The following is a 15,974-nucleotide window of genomic DNA, read 5'->3' as shown; positions in this document are numbered from 1 at the left end:
GGTTTTATTAACATATTTGAAAAATAAATACTGATTTTGAAATAATATGGTCTGAAACCTTCTGCCTTGAATATTGCTTTTCTTACACTTCTTCAATTGTGTGCACAGCTGGTGCAGTCTGGCTTGGATTCTTTCTCCCCTTCTCTATGTTCACATTGTCCTGCTCTTTAAAGACAAGAATTGGGTCCTTCTCTTTGTTCCAATGTTAAGGCACCTTGTCTGGAACATAGCGAGCTTTTGATAAATGTACCGTATTTTTCGGACCATAAGACGCACTTTTTCCCCCCCAGAAGTGGGGGGGGAAAGTCCCTGCGTCTTATGGTCCAAATATAGCCTACACATATACTTAAAAAAAAAAGTTTTTTTACTTGCCCGGCTCTGTGTGGTCTCTGTGTGCTTGCCCGGCTCTAAAATGGTTCTAAATGCTGCTGTTTACTTTACAGGGTTGATTACATGTGTTTATGACTGTGATGTTGGGTTTTAATGCACATAAAATATTTTAGGACACTATTTGTTTCAGAATCTTTTTTTCTTCATTTCCCTTCTCTAAAAACTGGTGCGTCTTATGGTCCGGTGCGTCTTATGGTCCGAAAAATACGGTATTTCTAATCAATTTTGAATCAGAAATCTTTAATGGTTACTAGGGTATCATTTGAATTTGGTGTCTAATGAGAAAACAGTATATTATATTCCAGAGTTCATATTAAGCACGTAATGTTAATTTTCTTAAATATTTGTTTTACTTTTACTGGATTCTAGTTAGGAAATTGTATTAATAAAATACTTGCTACAACAACAAACAAACAAAACAAAACAAAACAAAAAACAAAACCAACGGCAGCTTATATCTCTTGGGAGCTATTTTGTAATAGAATGATTCTGAGCTGCTTTGCATGTTTTCTCTTGCCCAATATATAATTTTTGCCAAGGACAGGCTCTACTCACAGTGATGACTGAAAATATTAAGCCACCCTAAATATGGGTTCATGTCACTGTTTCCTCTTGGGCGATCCCTGTCTCTCTGAATTGGCAGCACCTTCCTCAGACTGTATTGCTGTTCTGTATTATTCGTTAACCTCGGTGTATACATCATGTCTGTTACCTCCTTTTTCAAGACCAGGAATGTTATATGCCTGGGGTATAACCACCCATCGTGACTTGCTTCGTTAGGAATTTATGGTCAGACGAGGGGCTCAGAGCATGAATTCACGCACCTTGAAAGGAACTGTGGGCTGTGAAGCTGCAGCAGGCACAGGGGCGGGTCTCGGCCCATCATCTGTACCCCCATCTGGCCCCTCCTGTCTCGGCCCCCGGTCTCCTGTCTGCTGGCTGCCCTACTCCCGCTATCAGTGCCAGCAGAGGATGTGAGAGGTGGCTGTGAGTCCTGATCGCCCCTTAGGAACAGGGTGAGGTGGAGAAGATCTGAGGGGCAATTGAGGCCAGCAGCTGCCACTTGCACTTGCTGATGGCTCCGAGTAATTGGAGCCAGCGAGTAGGGCCCGCACTGCCTGCAGGTGCGAGCACTGTGTGGAACCACAATGTTTGGGAGCAAAGAATTTTCAGTAACCACCAGAGGCTCACCCCAATGACAGCAACCGACACCCTGCTTGGTCTGGTGCCATCACTCACCTGCTCCACTATCTTGCTACAGCTGATGATACCTGCCATGTTCCATGCTCTGCTGACTGCTGCCAACACCCACCATGTTCTGCTCATGCCCCCTGTCATAGTGATAGGTTTGGTTGTTCCAGTTCTGTCATTTAGTCTATTTACATATTAGGGTTTTATATATATATATATATATATATATAGGTCACCCTGTGAGATTACTTCCCATAGAATTCCTTTTAGGGCCACACCACTGTAATTGAGTCCCTAACTAATTCATTAGGTCCTTCCAGTGTAAGAGTTGAAAGCAGCAATTTTCAACTGGTGTGCCGTAGCACAGTGTTTTTCAACCTTTTTTGGGCAAAGGCACACTTGTTTCATGAAAAAAATCACGAGGCACACCACCATTAGAAAATGTTAAAAAATTTAACTCTGTGCCTATATTGACTATATATAAAGTACTTCTCTTGAATAGGAATCAAATAAACACAAAGAAAGTATTTTATAATTACTTTATTATGAAATATTAAGTAAACAAAATAGTGAAAAATTATAAAATTCTTGTCTGCACCTACGGCACACCAGGCAACATCTCGCGGCACGGAACAGCGGTTGAAAAACGCTGCCATAGCATGTGCTGCCAGAATTTTAAAGCATGCGATACCTGATTATGTAGTCAGAAGCACTGACCTCTTTTCCTGTAGACTGTCAAATTTAAAAATAACAATAACCAACACAACAATAGCCACCCATGTGAATGAATGAAAATTATACCTTTGTTTGTTTGTTTTTTTAAGTCAGATTGGCAAAAATACAATATATAAAGTATTTTTTGGTGTGCTGCAGAATTTTAGTAATTAGTTTATGTGTGCCATGAGATGGAAAAGGTTGAAACTCGCTGGTTTAAAAGAATTAAAAGAATTTGACATAGTTTGGAAATTCTGAAAGGCTTCTCTGAAAGAGTTTTAGAGAAATTGTGGCATCTCTGTGGAGCTGTACAGAAGTAGATAGATTTGAGAGAAATTTAGGTCTAATCCTGCTCTTTGGGAGTGAAGATGGGAGAACAGATTTTAAGAATGAGTCCCTGGTTCTAGGCTATAAAAGAGGAAATCTTACCTATTGCGACAGCATGGATGGACCTGGGGAGTATTATGCTAAGTGAAATAAGCCAATCAGAGAAAGAAAAATACCATATGATTCTACTTGTATGTGGAATCTAATGAACAAAATAAACCTAACAAACAAAATCGAAACAGACTCATACTAGTAAATACAGAGAACAAACTGACACTTAAAGGTGGGAGTGGGATTGGGGTACTTGGTGGAAAAGTTGAAGGGATTAAGCAAAGAAAAAGAAAACTTATAGGCACAGAACCACTATGGGGTTTATCAGAGGGAAGGGGGAATTGAAGAGAGATAGAAGGGAGAAAAGGGGGGATAAATAGTGATAAAAGGGTACTTTACTTGGGGTAGTGAACACACAATACAATATACAGATGATTCTATATAATAAAAGCCTAATATGCTAAGTCCGGTTGTCCGGTCATTCATTCAACCTGTCAAAGCGTAATATGCTAATGATATACCAAGGCTGCTATACCGCTCGCTATGACATGCACTGACCACCAGGGGGCAAACACTCCGATTGGTAAGTCAGCTTGCTGCTGAGGTCCAGCTGATTGGGACTGACGAGATGAGCAGGACACACCCTGGAGCCCTCATGTGGTACCTCCCCAGCTGGCCAACCTCCCACATCCCTCCCCAGCCCTGATCGTGCACCAGTGGAGTCCCTAGGCCTGGCCTGCATCCTCTCACAATCCATGACCCCTCAGGGGATATCAGAAAGCTGGTTTCGGCCTGATCCTGCTCAATGGAGGAGCTGCCCTCTGGTGGTCAGTGCACTCCCAAAGGGGGAGCACTGCCAGCCAGAAGCTGGTTTCACAGCTGGCGAGCACAGTGGCGGTGGCTGGAACCTCTCCCACCTCCATGGCAGTGCTTGAATGCCCCACTGCTGTCTTAAGCCTGCTTCCCATCAGTCAGACATCTCCTGAGGGCTCCTGGACTGCGAGAGTGTGTAGGCCAGGCTGAGGGACGCCCCCCGAGTGCATGAATTTCATGCATTGGGCCTCTAGTGTACTATAGAATTGTACACCTGAAACAGTCTTATTAACCAATGACACCCCAATAAATTCAATTTAAAAAATCTTGAAATTTTCAACAACAAAAAAGAAGATGAGTCCTGATTTCTAGCTGTCCTGCTAAACAGATGTGGTGCCATTCTCTGGAGTATAATGAGAAGAGCCAGAGATTTGAAAAATAGCGTTGAAATTTGAGAAACTCCAGTACTTGATGGCCAGTAAGGGGAGGTTGTACCAGAAAGGGAGATAGAATGGAACCAGCCAGGTCCACCAGAGGTAAACAGCGGAATGTGCTATCCTGGGAGGTGAGGGAAACAGATTTAGCATATCAAGAAGAGGGAGCAGGCAGAAGAACTTTATCCTTTCAGTGAAGAAAAACAACACAACAAAAACGGGGAGAATAGGATGGCTGTAGGTTTGCTATAATAAAAGTTGAGACTACTTGACATAGTCTTGGTGAATTTTGATAAATTTCTCCAAAGAGATACCTGTTGTTCCCATTCCTCACCACTGACTCACTCCTGACACTATACAAGTAGGGTTTCTATACTCTCCCACGATGGCTAACTCTATCATTAAATCCAAATTATGAGAAAGAAATGTGGAATCCACACTATTGGTATTATTTATTAGCTTCTATTGATTAGGCATCTGCTCAGTGTTAAGTTAAAAAAATTTAAAGTAGTCACTGTTATGTTTGTTCTTTTCCATAATCCCTGTTTGTCAGAAGAATGATGAAAATGGAAACTGCTCAGGGGAAGGAATTGAATTCCCTACAACAAATTTATATGAACTGGAAAGCCGTGTTTTGACTGATCATTGGTCCATCCCTTACAAGCGAGAAGAATCACTAGGCAAATGCTTGTTGGCGTCTACCTACCTTGCAAGACTTGGTAAGTTTTCAGACTCAGAACACATGAGCAGATTTTTTATTTTTTAATAAGAGACCTGATTTTAAACTTAGTTCTTATCATTGCCTATCTGTATAATCTTAGAACATTTACTCTATTCTTTGCTTATCCCTGTGGAATAAAAGCTTTGAATTAAATCAACTGTTTTCATACAGCTCCAGTAGAGTGTAAGATTCTTTAAAATATCATTGAAAAAGCTTATAAATTGAAATTAACGTTCCACAGAAGCTTGGAGCACTTTAAAAGTCCCAATTCATTGGCTTTTTATTTTTTTTAAGAGAAGGTAATATTTATTTAACAGATATTCTGTGGTTAAGTGTTTGGCATTGTCTTAAATGCTTTACAAATATTAAACTAATAGAGTAATAAAATATCACTAAACTGGAAAAATGGATGTCAGTATAAGGAAGCTTCTGTAGTATGTTTTAAAGAGAAAGTAATTTCTTTTTCATATTGAATTGAATTGTAAAGTAAGAATTGGACCACTATTTTGTGTGTGTGTTTTACCCCCTCATTAAAAGTGTGTGTAGTTTACCATCATGATTAAATGTGAGGCACATTAGTAGGATTAGTAGGTAGGAAATGTTTCCCTGGGATTAGATTTAAGCCTAATGGGCAATTTTCTGGTACATTTATTACTGGCTTTTCAGCAGCAACATTTATTAAGTGCCTGTAAGATGTAGATACTGTGCTAGGCAGTGGTTCTGATAAAAAAAGTGTTCAGTAGGCATTCACTTAGCAAATTTTTTTTCACATACTGTGTGTGTGTGTGCCAGGCACCATTCTATGCATTTTGTTACACAGAATTCATCAGTTTGTTTTAGGGAAGAAGAGAGATTTTTGGCACTTATTGAGAATATTTGTATTTTATAGAGCTGTTTAGGAAAGTAATGGTAAGTACCGTATTTTTCAGACCATAAGACGCTCCGGACCATAAGACGCACCAGTTTTTAGAGAAGGGAAATGAAGAAAAAAAGATTCTGAAACAAATAGTGTCCTAAAATATTTTATGTGCATTAAAACCCAACATCACAGTCATAAACACATGTAATCAACCCTGTAAAGTAAACAGCAGCATTTAGAACCATTTTAGAGCCGGGCAAGTACACAGAGACCACAGAGCCGGGCAAGTAAAAAAACTTTTTTTTTAAAGTATATGTGTAGGCTATATTTGGACCATAAGACGCAGGGACTTTTTCTCCCCACTTCTGGGGGGAAAAAAGTCCGTCTTATGGTCCGAAAAATACAGTAGTTAGTGTTGGTATTTCATTAGTTTAATCAGGTCATTTGAAGTTACTCTGACATGGAAACATAAGTTCAACCATTTTAGTTCTAATTAATATTTATTTATTATACTATTTAACAATGTATATTAATAATGAATAAGTAATAATAAATACATTGTGCTACTAATAAATAAATTAATACTGTGATTGTTTATCAGCCTGTTCCTTCATCAGAATGTATATATTCTGCTTTTAATAATCTCTTAAGAATCAAGGTTTCTATCATAAATAGTTCCAGATGTATGAATTTGAAATGATACATATGGTCTCCACAAACTACTTAAAAATCTAAGGCATTTTTTTTCATTTATTTTACTAAGGTCTTTCTGAGTCTGACGAGAATTGTAAAAGATTTATGGATAGGTGTATGCCTGAAGCGTTTAAAAAGGTAAGAAATATGTGCTCGGCTGATTTCTTTTCTGCTGGGGTTGAAGGGGAACGGGCTTTTTGATTTAGTTTTTTATGTGTGAGACCAGTTTATGAATCTTGTTCAACTGAGGAACCCTCTAATATGAAAAAGGTAGCTGTAGATTTGGGGCTTATAAGTGATTTGCTTCTTTTGTATTTAATTGCTTGCACATGTCTTTTGGTTGACTAATAGTTCTATTTAATTGTTAAGGTTAAAATTTTATACTAGGAAATTAGACATCTTACTAAACTAAGGATTATGGTGCTTAGAAAGATAATATTTATCAGAATATAAGCCATTTTATACTTTTTTACTGAAGTAGAGGCAGATGTTTTAAACTATAGAAAGTTTGACTGGATTGAGTATTCTTGCTGGCAAAGTGACATGCGGATGACAGCATCCGTATCTGGATAGAGTGATAATAGGAGACCACAGGACTTGTTTTTCTAACTCAAGGAAGGAAGATTCCCTTTTCAGGATGAGTCCTGAATTCCCACAGGAACCGGGGCAATGTCATAGACACTGTTGTCTTCCCCAGCGTGTAGCCAGTGCTGAGCTCAAAGAAAGGATTTAGTAAATCTTTGTTGAAAGAGTAAATGAGCCCTTGCTGTTTGGCTCAGTGAACAGAGCGTTGGACTGCTGACTGAAGGGTCCCGGGTTTGAGTCTGGTCAAGGGCACATGCCTGTGTTGCGGGCTCGATCCCCAGTGGGGGCGGGACGTGCAGGAGGCAGCGAATCAGATTCTCATCATTCATTTTTCTATCTCTCTCCCTCTCCCTTCCTCTCTGAAATCAATAAAAATACACCTTTTTTTCTAAAAAAGAATAAATGAGTCTCCTGTCTTGTACTTCTGGGTTTTGACAACCATTTTTGTCTCATGCAAGTAAGCCACTACAACTACAGATGAGTAAAGTTGTGCTTATCTTAACACCCAGTAAAACAGCTGTTCATTTGCAAACTTTTATTCTCATTTGCATCTCGACAGATAGAATCTCCTTTGATTCATGACTTAAAAAATAACTATAGAAACAAAAAAATAGCTTCGTCTTTGAAAAAGGGAAGAAATCTTTAAAATTGTTATTAGGTTAGGGATTATTTGGAATGAGAATTTATCTTCATTTTGAATGACTTCATCAACCAATTTGTAGTTTAAAATTATTTTAAGTTTTTAAGAATTCTGGTAAGAAGCAGAGTTGTAATACAACAAACTGAGACATCTATAATAATGAAAGTATAATATGCTAATTAGACCAGGCAGCCAGATGACCTGGATGAAGCTGGGGCTGTGAGGGCCGAGCCCCTTGCACAAATTTTGTGCATTGGGCCTCTAGTATAACATATGCATACATTTACAGAGAGAGAAAATGCAAGTTTCTTCAGTCATGGAAAGGATTTGTCAGCATAAGGAAAGGACCTTTTGGTTGATGATCTCCAGATTCAGAGAGCCCTATCAATTCACTAGCAAGTTGCATTTTTGGAATATAATACTCTAATTCCATACAGAGATGCTGCAGAGGACTGTTTTATATTATGCCCTCAGCTGTTGGTAATAGTGTAATAAATGATTGAGGGATTCTTTGGGGGGTTTTCTGTAAAACTGAGAGCACAAGGGCACCCTGCATTGTATTGTTCATGGTTGTTTATGGTAAAAATGCCTGTTAAATTCCTTTAGTGTTGAGAACTTTAAAAAAGATTCTCCTCCCATCAATAAGGCATGCTTTCTTTTATTAAATTGGAAGAGCTACAGAATTCTCTGTGCCTTCAGACTTGCCTGCCAGAAAACTCAGTAGTGTTTTATATAATTGGTCTTGGTTTCCTTAGCTGTGTTTTCTGGTATGAAGACTCTCCTTCTTCCCCCTTCTCAAGGTTTTTCTTACAAGCTGCCTCAAAATTTTTAGAAGGGTATAAGTTAGTAAGCAGTTGTATGAATAAGATGCACAAAAGGAGCTTGGTTGTCATTTCTGCTTTCTTCACCTTACTCTTTAGGCCAGCCTGGATTCTTTCTCTTTTTTTAAATTACTTTATTGATTAAGGTATCACATATTTGTCATCATCCCCCCATTTCTATCCCAAACCCCTCCCCATAGCCTGGATTATTTACTAGTTTGTTGAGGCATGGGAAAAAATCTAGGTGTGGCCATAGTGCACAGGTATGCATCTTCCCCACCAGGTGCTGCTGTCCTTCCCTATCTCTTCTGGAAGACAGAACTTCATTTTCCAATTAAAAACTGAATAAATGAGATGGCAACAGAGGGACTAGTGCTTAATCCATCTACATTTTTTTGTTATTGTCACCATGAAGCTTCTTAAATGTTAATCTCTGCTGCTTTAATTTTTAAATATAAGAAGAATATATAGGCAAGCAGAAAACACTCATTGGTTTATATAAAAATCAGTCTTATGTTTATTGCTCATTTAAACAAATAGTGCAACTAATTGGAATATAAAAAGTCTGGAACTGAGGTTTTCCTCTGCAGCTAAAGAAGTTTGAGCTCTCCTTAGGCCGCTCTTGTTAAGAGCTTCTTAATGTGGCCACGATTAAATTTTTATTGCACTATATTTTCTCTCTGAAGGGAAATTTTATGCAAACATGAAATCACTATATCAATTTACCATTATTTTAATAAGTGAAATCCTTTGAGTTCTCATTCCCTGTTAAGGGAAGATATTACATATGTGTCCCTATTCCACCTCCCCCACCAAAGCCCTCACCTCCCTGGTGTCTCTGTTCATTGATTATGCTTATATGCATGTGTACAAGTCCTTTGGTTGATCTCGCCCCCTAATCAACATGTTGATGCTCTTAATAGAACTGGTTGCAGAGAGAATAAAACAATAGCCATTGTTTCTGAATTAGGCTTCCTCAAGGAATACAATACGGAGGATTGGGGAAATTCAGTAAGGATGATTTTAGATTCATCTATGTGCCTGTTCCCTCTTTTTAACAAATATAAGATGTTGAGTATAAGATGCACCATTGTCTTATATTTTATGCCTATATTTAAGAAAAATAGCTACAAAGTAAACAATATTGCAGTGCCTTATCACTTAGAGCTGTTTTGATTTACTTAAACATTTTTAAAAGTTGAATATTACTTTTATACAAACCAAAAAGAGAAATGCAAGCAAAATAAACTGGTAAGGTATTTCTAAATATTTTTTCACATTCAGAATCCTGTTGTAATCTGGTCGGCAGGTGAGAAGCTGCAGTCCTGTTTCTGAGATATAAACAATCATAAAAAGAATGTGTATGTTAGAATCCATGGAATTCATTTCTTAGGCTCCAGGAATACTGGTTAATGGTTATCTCCAAGCTAAGTTAATAATACCTCACGATTTGTAAAATTGTTTCACATTTGTTACATCTTTTGATAATCATAACATCTGTGTAAAGCTGGTAGGAACTTTGTCTCTTTAGAGATGACAGAACTAACTGAACCTTTGAAACTTTGGTACATTTGTCCAAGGCTACACAGCTAGAAAACACAGTATCAGGAGTTGATCTAGTTGCTCTAAAACATTTAACCTTCCCAAGAAAGACTGAAAAGTATAGAAGCAAATTAAAATTTTTTAAATTAACTTCTTTAATGTAAGGGAATTAAAGTTTAAAAACAAAAGTCAGTGTTGACTGAAATGCATGAATGAGCAGATGGACTACAGCTATGGGTCTTTTTATTTTATTTTAATTTTATTATTATTATTTCATTTTTATTGATTAAGATATTACATATAGCCGAAACTGGTTTGGCTCAGTGGATAGAGCGTCAGCCTGTGGACTGAAAGGTCCCAGGTTCGATTCCAGTCAAGGGCATGTACCTTGGTTGCGAGCACATCCCCAGTGGGGGGGGGGTGCAAGAGATAGCTGATCGATGATTTTCTCTTATCGATGTTTCTAACTCTCTATCCCTCTCTCTTTCTCTCTGTAAAAAATCAATAAAATATATATTTAAAAAGAAAAGATATTACATATGTGTCCCTATTCCACCTCCCCCACCAAGGCCCTCACCTCCCTGGTGTCTCTGTTCATTGATTATGCTTATATGCATGTGTACAAGTCCTTTGGTTGATCTCGCCCCCTTCCCCCAACCTCTCCTGCCTTCCCAGCAGATGAGTGGATTAAAAAACTGTGGTACAGCTGAGAGTCTTTTAAAGCAAGTCATCTGCATAAAAAGTATTACGGTAATAGTCTCTTGATTATTTGAGACTGAACTAATAAACTGTTGACTTTTTTCCTTTTCAAATTAGACTCTAAATTGTCCTTCATGTTTTTGTAGCTCCTAACATCAAGTGCTGTTCACAAGTGGGGTACTGAAATTCATGAAGGAATCTACAACATGTTGATGCTCTTAATAGAACTGGTTGCAGAGAGAATAAAACAAGATCCAATTCCCATTGGTCTCCTGGGTGTGCTTACAATGGTATAGTATCTCCAAAATATGAATGCTTTGTTTTATATTTTGTTTAACATACCTACTATCCTTTGACTTGTACTTAATGAGTGACATTATCATTAATGATATTAACTTAGCTATTAGGATAATTTTTATTTTGAAAGCAGAGCAACCATTCTATTTTCACATTTAAAGAAATTCCTTTTTAATTTTAGTAGTTTTTTCAGTTCTTAGAATGATTAAATAGCTTTTTCCTATGTCTCCCTTGTTATTTATGGCATAAATACTTTCACATAAGGTGTTCGTGTATTTTGCTTTCTGGCCTTTTCCCCTGACTAGCAATAGTAGTGCATGAAGAAGGAATGCTCATGTTTTCCCCCCTAACTTCTGTCTTCACTGCCTTTCTGCCCAGCTCTGCCTGTGGCAGCCCTAGGAGATCTGGACTATTGGTATCCCCTTGCTTGAATCAGACTGTTGCCTCCTTCTCTTCCCTCACAGCAAATGTTGAACAGGTCGGGAGAGCACCACTTCAGTCATTTGCTCCTTTGCATCATCTAGAGTATGCTTTGTGAGGGCACTTGTAAGACTCCATTAATAAAGGAGTCCAAGGCTGTATTTTTATCTTTTCTAATGCTAATACGTGTTGCTATGGAAATTAATAATGTTTCTGTGTTCTCTTTGAATCTAGGCTTTCAATCCTGATAATGAATACCATTTTAAAAACAGAATGAAAGTGTCTCAAAGGAACTGGGCAGAAGTGTTCGGAGAGGGAAATATGTTTGCTATCTCACCTGTATCTACTTTCCAAAAGGTAATCATAATTTTTTAATCTTTTACTGAGAAATGTATTGAAAAAGGTTTTCTGTACTGTAAAAATAAGAGTTTACACAGAAGAGTTAAAACAGACTATGAAAAATGACAAATATTCCATATGAGTCATAAAATTGCTGACCTTTTTTTTTTTTTTTTTTTTAGATATTCTATATTTTTCCATAGATGTAAAGTAACATCATGAAGAATTTTACAGACATGAAGTGATGTTTAGTGAAATGAGAAATGATTGCATAGCAATGCCCTGTTTAGTGAATTATCAGAACCCCAGTTTAATGGCTGTCCCAGTTCCTTATTTGGAATCATTTAAATTGACTCGTTAAACCTAGAAAAAATAATTCAGTAGTTTCATGTGTAATTTGCTTTTAAACTCCATAAGTATTAACAGTTTTGTTTTCAAGTACAGAACCAGTATCTTTATATCTTTCAAGTCCTACAATGTGTGAATAGCATTATATCCACAAGGAGGACATAATTTAAATAATCCCTTGATCAAACAACTGGTTGTAAAGAAACAGTTGAAAGAAGTCAATTTAGTAGATAAAAAAACTTATGCATTGCTTTAGCAGAATAGAAGTTCTTTATCAGGAGTAGAGGCTTAGTAAGTAAATGTTCAGCTATTGATTGACCATATACTGTGTGTCTGACATTATTCTATGTTTTGGAGATATAAATTAAAAGGCCATTTTTCTTAATATAAAGAGTAATAAGACATGATTTATAACTTAAAGCATAGTGGAAGAAATATGAAAACAAAAAAATTACTGTGTAACAAACAATAGGTACAGTTATAATACAGACTTAGAGTCTCCCAAAATTATATATTCTGGTAGTTATGTCAGAGATTTGCATTAAGAAACATTTGGGAAAACCCTTCAAAATATTTTTCAGATTTTAATACTTTTTTATCCAGTATTTTTTAGAGTAAAAAAATATAAGAGTTCATGGGAAGTTTTTATATTGCCATCTCAATCTCTGTTTTCTTTTCTCATAGGAACCTCATGGATGGGTTGTGGATTTGGTAAACAAGGTATACAACTTTTATTAATGACTTATTTTTCATGTTCTGATGAAATTTTCTAGAATTTAGTATATAAAGTAGATGACAACTAGAGAGATAATCAGAATTTTTTTCCTAGAGAGACAGATTTTATAGTCCCTTCCTCTTTTTTATGCATGATGTTTATCCAGGTGGATACCAGCCTTAGTTCTCAGCACGCCTCCTGCAGTGAGTGTGTCACAGGAGCACTAGAGCTCTCTGTGATGGCTCTCGAGCAGTCGTATAGAGTGCATTAATAGAGTAGTTGCTTGCCTAAAATATTAATGTGTGGTATTTTAAAATGAACTTATACCTTTTTTTTCAGTTTGGAGAATTGGGTGGATTTGCAGCAATCCAAGCTAAGCTCCGTTCAGAAGATATAGAACTTGGGGTAAGTTAAGCCACTACATGTGCCTGATATGGAAGTTCACTTTATATTTGTGTTGTATGTAACCAAGGACATGACCTGGACACAATAAATTAAATGATACAGTATAATATAATCTTTACAGAGCCAGCTTCCATGGTTCTGATAAATGTAGAAATGCTTACTCTTATTCATAACAACCAAATTTCAATATAGACTATTATTTTTTCATTAATTTCCCTTTGCATATGGTATTTTTCTCTTAATTTGTGATGGCTACATGAAATTATCTTTTATTTAAGGACATTTGGTATATGTGACGAGTATTTGTGTACATAACAATTTTATGCCTCAGTTAAATAAATTGATTTCATAGAACCAGGCACAAATAAAATACTTTAAGGTTGTATAGTAAGCTTTTTGGTGTTAGATTGATAACGGAGGGCTGTAACAGGAGCTGAGAATCATCTCTTAGGTTCAACACCATTATCTTTTCATGTCAACTTCATTTTCTCAAAAAAATTTTACCTTGTGGTTAGGGAAATAATTTCATCTTTTAATTTTATGCATACTGCTGACCTGATTGTAACTGAGAGCACTTTATTCTATTCTCTAGGTAATTAGTCATTCAATTAAAAACAATTTATGTAGCCCTGGCCAGTTTGGCTCAGTGGTTAGAGGGTCACATATTCGATTCCTAGTCAAGGCACATACTTTGATTGTAGGTTCCCTAGCCCCCTATAGGGGGCATCTAATTGATGTCTCTCTCACATCGATGTTTTCCTTTCTCTCTCTCCTCCTCTCCCCTCTCTTCCACTCTCTCTGGAAATTAATGGAAAAAATATCCACAGATGAGGATAAAAAAACAAACTTATGTACTTGCCATGTATTAAGACACTGTGCTAGCTACTATAAGTAGGTCAGAGCAGAAAATGATATGGTAAAATTATATGCCTAAGTGATTCAAATTGTGTTTAGAGTAACAGTTATTTCTTGGGACCATGACTAATCTTTGCATGAGGGACTTAACAGTCAAGGACAAAGACTGATGTTATGGTTGATAATACAATAGACTGATCCTTTCTTACCACCCACTGTTTGTCCTTAAAGATCAGATGTCTGCCAGATCATAAATACTTCCACTGACCCAATCGGGGAGCCTCTTTCACCTGCCCTGAGCATTAGCTAGGTTTTTGGGCTGTTGTCATTAGCTAGGTTGTTGGGCTGTTGTTTTATCCCCATTGAATAAAGTATGTTAGAAATGACTGTTGACCAGAAAGATAATAGGTAGTGATTTAAAAAAGCAAAATAAAACAGAAACGTTTTCAGATACAGGGTCTTATTCAGCTGATATGAGAAATTTAACTTCATTAAAAAAAAAAAAAAAAAAAAAAAGGTTAATACAGCCCTGGCTGGCATGGCTCAGTTGGTTGGAGCTTTGTCCTGTACACTGAGAGGTCTCAGGTTTGATTCCCGGCCAGGACAGATATCCAGGTTGTGGGTTCCATCCCCAATCAGGGCGTGTGCAGGAGACAGCCAATGTTTCTCTCCCTCTTCCTCTCCCTTCCCCTTTCTCTTTCCCTAAAATCAATAAAAGCATGCTCTTGGGTGATGATTTAAAAAACAAAAACAAAAACAGAGCAGACAAAATTTCTACCCTACTTAGATGAAAATTGGTTAAAGATAGATACATAGGGATCTGAGCTTATTGTCGTTATTTTCAAATGTCTTGAGGTTAAAGATTCTTCCAAGATTTTTTCCTCAGTCCATACCATTTTTTTAGAGCAGTTGTGTTGTGTGTTGCCATTAATGTAGAATTATATTGTTTAGATTGTATTGAGGGATGATAAAATTCAGGTCTAGGAGAAAGAGATTCCAAAATTGAGATTCTTAAAAAGTATGATGGAAATTTCATAATACTGATTTTTGACCAGTTAAGAAGGTGATTATGTCTCAGAATAAATTTAGGCCATATGATAAATGGAGTACAATTTAATGATTCATTTTATATTAACGTTTACACTCACATTAAATATTTTGAATTTGAAAAATCTGGGGAAGGGAGACCATTCACAGTCCATCAATTAAAATTGATATCTGTTCCAAATAAGAAGGGAAAGTTGCCTTTCCTCACCACATGAATTACGTACCTCCTAGAAAATGGTTATCATTTTAGGCTTAGCCTTTCTGAGTTTTTTCTAAACTTACATAAAATACATCTGGCCGAAACCAGTTTGGCTCAGCGGTAGAGCGTCGGTCTGCAGACTGAAAGGTCCCAGGTTCGATTCCGGTCAAGGGCATGTACATTGGTTGCGGGCACATCCCCGGTAGGGGGTGTGCAAGAGGCAGCTGGTCGATGTTTCTCTCTCATCGACGTTTCTAGCTCTCTATCTCTCTCTCTTCCTCTCTGTAAGAAAAATCAATAAAATATATTTTAAAAAAATACATCTGTACATGTTCTTTCTCTTTTTAAGACTAAATTATAATCAAGCTATGCCTAGTAGCATTTTTTCACTTCCAGGTTAGTATCATCAGTGTTTTTAATGACTCCAGTGTATTCCTACAAAAGTTGTACCAAGATGCAGTCATCTATTAATAAGCATTGGATTATTTCTAAGTTTTTGCTATTGCAGAGAATGTTCCATGTAAATTTGTCTTTATATGTATATGCAACCATTTTTGAAGGATAGATTGCTGGAAAACAGGATTACTGGGTTAAAATTATAATTGATAGTGCTAAATCTCTTCCCCGAAAAGTCATTTCATAATCCTTTTATTATTGCTGATTGTTTTTAATCTTTAATTTTTCACTATGATGGATAGAAAGTGATATCTTACTGTTTATTTGTAATATTCCAATTTTCTATGAATTTGAGCATTTCACCATACAATTATTGGCTGTTTCTATTTCTTCTTTAACTTGACCCAATTGTGTAGGTCTCTTAGTTTTTTGTTTTGATAAATTTCAGGACTTCTTTTTATATTAAGCTTATC

General features: G+C 36.8%; 1 protein-coding gene across 11 annotated transcripts in view; it reads left to right on the top strand.

Annotated features, from left to right (window-relative positions):
- The window catches only part of USP24 (ubiquitin specific peptidase 24), a 132,297-nt gene that overhangs the window by 28,352 nt on the left and 87,971 nt on the right, over positions 1-15,974 (top strand). For 10 of the 11 annotated variants that reach the window (XR_006742197.1, XR_006742196.1, XR_006742198.1 and 7 more), the window contains 6 exons: positions 4,474-4,639; positions 6,264-6,331; positions 10,627-10,770; positions 11,432-11,554; positions 12,569-12,604; positions 12,939-13,004. Coding sequence is in view for 8 of the 11 variants with exons in the window: in XM_045584646.1 (XP_045440602.1) it covers positions 4,474-4,639; positions 6,264-6,331; positions 10,627-10,770; positions 11,432-11,554; positions 12,569-12,604; positions 12,939-13,004 (603 nt within the window). In the remaining 3 variants the exon portion in view is untranslated. The remainder of the gene's footprint in view (positions 1-4,473; positions 4,640-6,263; positions 6,332-10,626; positions 10,771-11,431; positions 11,555-12,568; positions 12,605-12,938; positions 13,005-15,974) is intronic. The other variant, XM_045584647.1, reaches the window with a different exon arrangement.

Source organism: Pipistrellus kuhlii, unplaced genomic scaffold, assembly GCF_014108245.1.
Source record: "Pipistrellus kuhlii isolate mPipKuh1 unplaced genomic scaffold, mPipKuh1.p scaffold_m20_p_2, whole genome shotgun sequence".
Classification (NCBI taxonomy): domain Eukaryota; kingdom Metazoa; phylum Chordata; class Mammalia; order Chiroptera; family Vespertilionidae; genus Pipistrellus; species Pipistrellus kuhlii.
Note: the sequence above shows the minus strand (reverse complement) of the source record. Positions and strands in the feature narration are given on the sequence as shown.